The 3,493-nt window shown below is 40.5% G+C and overlaps 1 protein-coding gene across 1 annotated transcript; it reads left to right on the plus strand.

The window, feature by feature from the left end:
* Positions 1-921: 921 nt before the first annotated feature.
* On the plus strand, positions 922-1,860 carry LOC141648984 (uncharacterized). Its single transcript, XM_074457690.1, has 2 exons — positions 922-1,086; positions 1,198-1,860. Exons 1-2 carry the CDS (start codon positions 922-924, stop codon positions 1,858-1,860), a joined length of 828 nt encoding a protein of 275 aa, XP_074313791.1.
* The last annotated feature ends 1,633 nt before the right edge of the window (positions 1,861-3,493 follow it).

A 3,493-nucleotide genomic window follows, 5' to 3' on the forward strand; every position in this document is an offset into this window, starting at 1 on the left:
TATTGACAGGCCCATAGTCCAGTATTATAAGAAAGGGTGGTACAGTTTTCGGTTTCTATCTGCACATGACATGAATGAAATTTTGAAAGGGGGGCCATGGAATATGGGTTCCAGCACTCTAATTCTTAAGCAATGGTCACCTACTTTCTCTAAGGAGATGGATTCAATTTCCATTGTTCCTGCTTGGATTTTGTTTCCAGACTTGGATCCATTCATGTGGTCTGAGAAAGTACTGAGCAAGATGGCTAGCGTGGTTGGTAAGCCATTATTTGTTGACTTACCTACTACATTCAAATCTAAACTATCCTTTGCCAGGGTTTTGGTTGAAGTGAATGTGGCAGACGAACTACCTACAACTTTGTAGCTCACTTCTCCATTCCATGGCATAACACAAAGAGAAATCATATATGAATGGTCGCCGCATTACTCGTCATTCTGTAGAAAATTGGGCCACACAAAGGAGCACTGTAAATTCACGAAGATCAATAAGAAATTAGCTGAGCTGGCAAAGAAAGTGACGCAGGAATATAGACCATTCGGACTCATCACTACTCATACCACAGTTGCTCAGGACTCAGAATGCTATGTGCCAGGCCATATTCCTCTTAAGTTGGCTGAGCAGACACCTTCTGAAACAACACTTGAGAGCTCAGAATGTCTGGGACTAGGCTCTACTTCTGTTGCTTCAGGAGGGAGCTCTCCAGCTAATGATAAAGGGGAGGGTTCAGGAAGCCATAAGCTAGGTCAAAAGAGTACTGTTGGTACTGAAGTTAGTAACAGTGGAGTGGAACTAAATGAGACATCTCAACTAAATGATAGCATTCCCATACAGAATACTTTTGAGGCTTTACAGGAAGAGGAAGTTGCTTTAATGACACAGTTGGTGGTAACTCTGGATGAGGAGCCACCTGACCCAAGGAAATGATAATCTCATCTTGGAATATTAGGGGTTTTAATGACCCAATAAAGCAGCAAGAAGTTAGGGGTTATTTACTAGCTAATAATATTGATATTTTTGGTTTGTTGGAGACTAGAGTGAAGAAGAATAATGCTGCTGCAATTAATAGAAGTTTTGCTTCTTATCAGGTTTTAAATAATTACTCCCACCATTACAATGGTAGGTTATGAGTTTTCTTGAATAAAAGGAAGGTTACACTACTCTCATCTTATGTTCATGATCAACTGATACATTTGGAGCTCCTTCATCGTATATCTAACCAAACAATCCACATTACTTTTATATATGGAAGCAATGATGCTGGAGTCAGGAAAAGATTATGGGATTATTTAAGGGGTTTAAGTCACAGAGTTACTAATTGGATCATTTTGGGAGACTTCAATATTGTTAGGGTAATGGAGGAACGAGTTGGACCAAATCCACCTTCTTTGGCAGAAATCTTGGCTTTTAATCAATGCCTTCTGGACTGCCAGCTGGATGATCTGCACAGCTTTGGGTGTGAGCACACTTGGACTAACAAAAGAGAAGTTAATGCTAGAATCTGGTCTAAACTGGACAGAGTGCTAGCCAATCCTCTTTGGTTGGTTAAGTATCCCCAGACCCAAGTGAACATTTTACCTTCAGGGATTTCTGACCATTCTCCTCTATTGGTGACTATTCAGGAGGCATATAAACCAAAAAAGAGATTTAGTTATCTAAATTGCTGGGAAGAGCATCCTAATTATGCTAGTGCTGTAACTCAGGCCTGGGTTAGTCCAGTTAGGGGAAATGCTATGTTCAGACTATTTGGGAAATTGAAGAATGTTAAAAGAAGCCTTATAACCCTGCACAAGTCTCACTTTTCTGATATCTCTAAGAGAGTTAAACAGGCACGAGCAAGCCTGACTGAATGTAAGATTTAGGTACAGTCTAGCCATTGGATGATAATCTCTTGGCTTGTGAGAAAGATTTACTAGCACAATATCTTCTTCTCAGGAAAACTGAAAGAAGTTCTCTGCTGCAAAGAGCAAAAATGCATAATATACAGTATAATGATGCTCCAAACAGTTATTTCTTCTCTAGAATAGCTGTTAGGAAGCATCAAAGCATTGTGGGCAGGATACAGGATAGAACTGGCAGGGTTAGAGAAGGTACTCAGGATGTGAATAATGCCTTTGTAGATTATTATCAGTGGCTCCTGGGTCAAACCAGTCCCATCTCCCCACTTGATGATATCTTAGAAGGGCCTACAGTGGATAGCAACTCATGGGGTGACCTCTGTAAACCTATTGAGATTACTGAAATAAAGGAGGCACTGTTCTCAATTGACTCAACAAAAAGCCCAGGGCAAGATGGATTTTCTGCACAGTTCTTCAAAAAGAATTGGGACATGATTCAACCTGATTTCTGCAAAGCCATTCAGGAATTCTTTCAGAAGGAGAAGATGTCTAAGGCAGCTAACATACTCTGCTGGCTGTGATACCTAAGAAATCTGTGGTGAATACTGTGGTGGACTACCGGCCTATAGCTTGCTGCACAGTTTTCTACAAAACAATCAGTAAAGTTCTCTGTGGCAGGTTGAAACCATTGCTGCCTCACCTTGTGGGAAAGGAACAAGGAGCGTTTGTTGCAGGAAGAAGTATATTCCAAAACATAATGCTCACTCAATCTCTGATAAAAGGATATGGACAGCAAGGAGTCTCCCCTAGATGTCTCATCAAAGTTGACATCAAAAAAGCGTTTGATTCACTCCCATGGGGTTTTATTGACCAAATGCTGAAGATTTATAAGTTTCCTCTTCAGTTTCACAGGTGGATTATGGGATGCCTTACCTCTACTTGGTTTAGCCTTAAAATTAATGGGGACAATGTGGGCTTTTTTAAAGGCAAAAGTGGTCTAAGACAAGGGGGCCCTCTTTCTCCCTTTATCTTTGTTATGAGTATGGAAATTCTCTCAAGAATTCTCAGAGGTATCCATAAACGAAATCAGGTTTCTTATCATCCAAAGTGTGGGAGACTTGGTTTGAATAACTTGATTTTTGCTGATGATTTGATGATCCTTGTTAGGGGAGACACTCCCTCTGTTGCAGCTGTAACTCACTCTTTGGACTACTTTGCAAAAGTTTCAGGACTACAGGCAAATCCAGAGAAGACCAACATCTATATGGGTGTTGTTAGGGAGGATGTCAAGCAGGAAATTCTGAGGAACACTGGTTATATGGAGGGGACCTTCCCTTTCAGATACCTAGGTGTACCTCTAAATGAAGGAAAACTCAATAAATCCATGTTTGCTGACCTGCTCACTAAAGTTCAGCAAACTCTCCATCACTGGTCAACTCAAACTCTTTCCTATGCTGGGAAAATTAGTCTGCTTAATACAGTTATTTTTGGCCTTGAGCAATTTTGGTGTTCTACTTTGTTGATTCCCAAAGGAGTAATCAAAATGATTACCAAATTCTGTAGAAATTTCTTATGGAATACAGATGAAGGCACAAAGAAAATGGTAATGAAAAGCTGGGTCACTTGGGTCACTAAACCAAAGGTGCATGAGGGTGGT

This window comes from Silene latifolia, chromosome 1 (assembly GCF_048544455.1).
Source record: "Silene latifolia isolate original U9 population chromosome 1, ASM4854445v1, whole genome shotgun sequence".
In the NCBI taxonomy this organism is placed as follows: domain Eukaryota; kingdom Viridiplantae; phylum Streptophyta; class Magnoliopsida; order Caryophyllales; family Caryophyllaceae; genus Silene; species Silene latifolia.

What these genes read in the sequence shown, in the direction of transcription:
- LOC141648984 (XM_074457690.1), top strand. Translation starts at nt 922, where the DNA reads ATGATAATCTCATCTTGGAATATTAGGGGTTTTAATGACCCAATAAAG. An exon ending in GAAGTTTTGCTTCTTATCAG is followed by an intron (nt 1,087 to 1,197) that starts GTTTTAAATAAT and finishes ATACATTTGGAG; the next exon opens with CTCCTTCATCGTATATCTAA.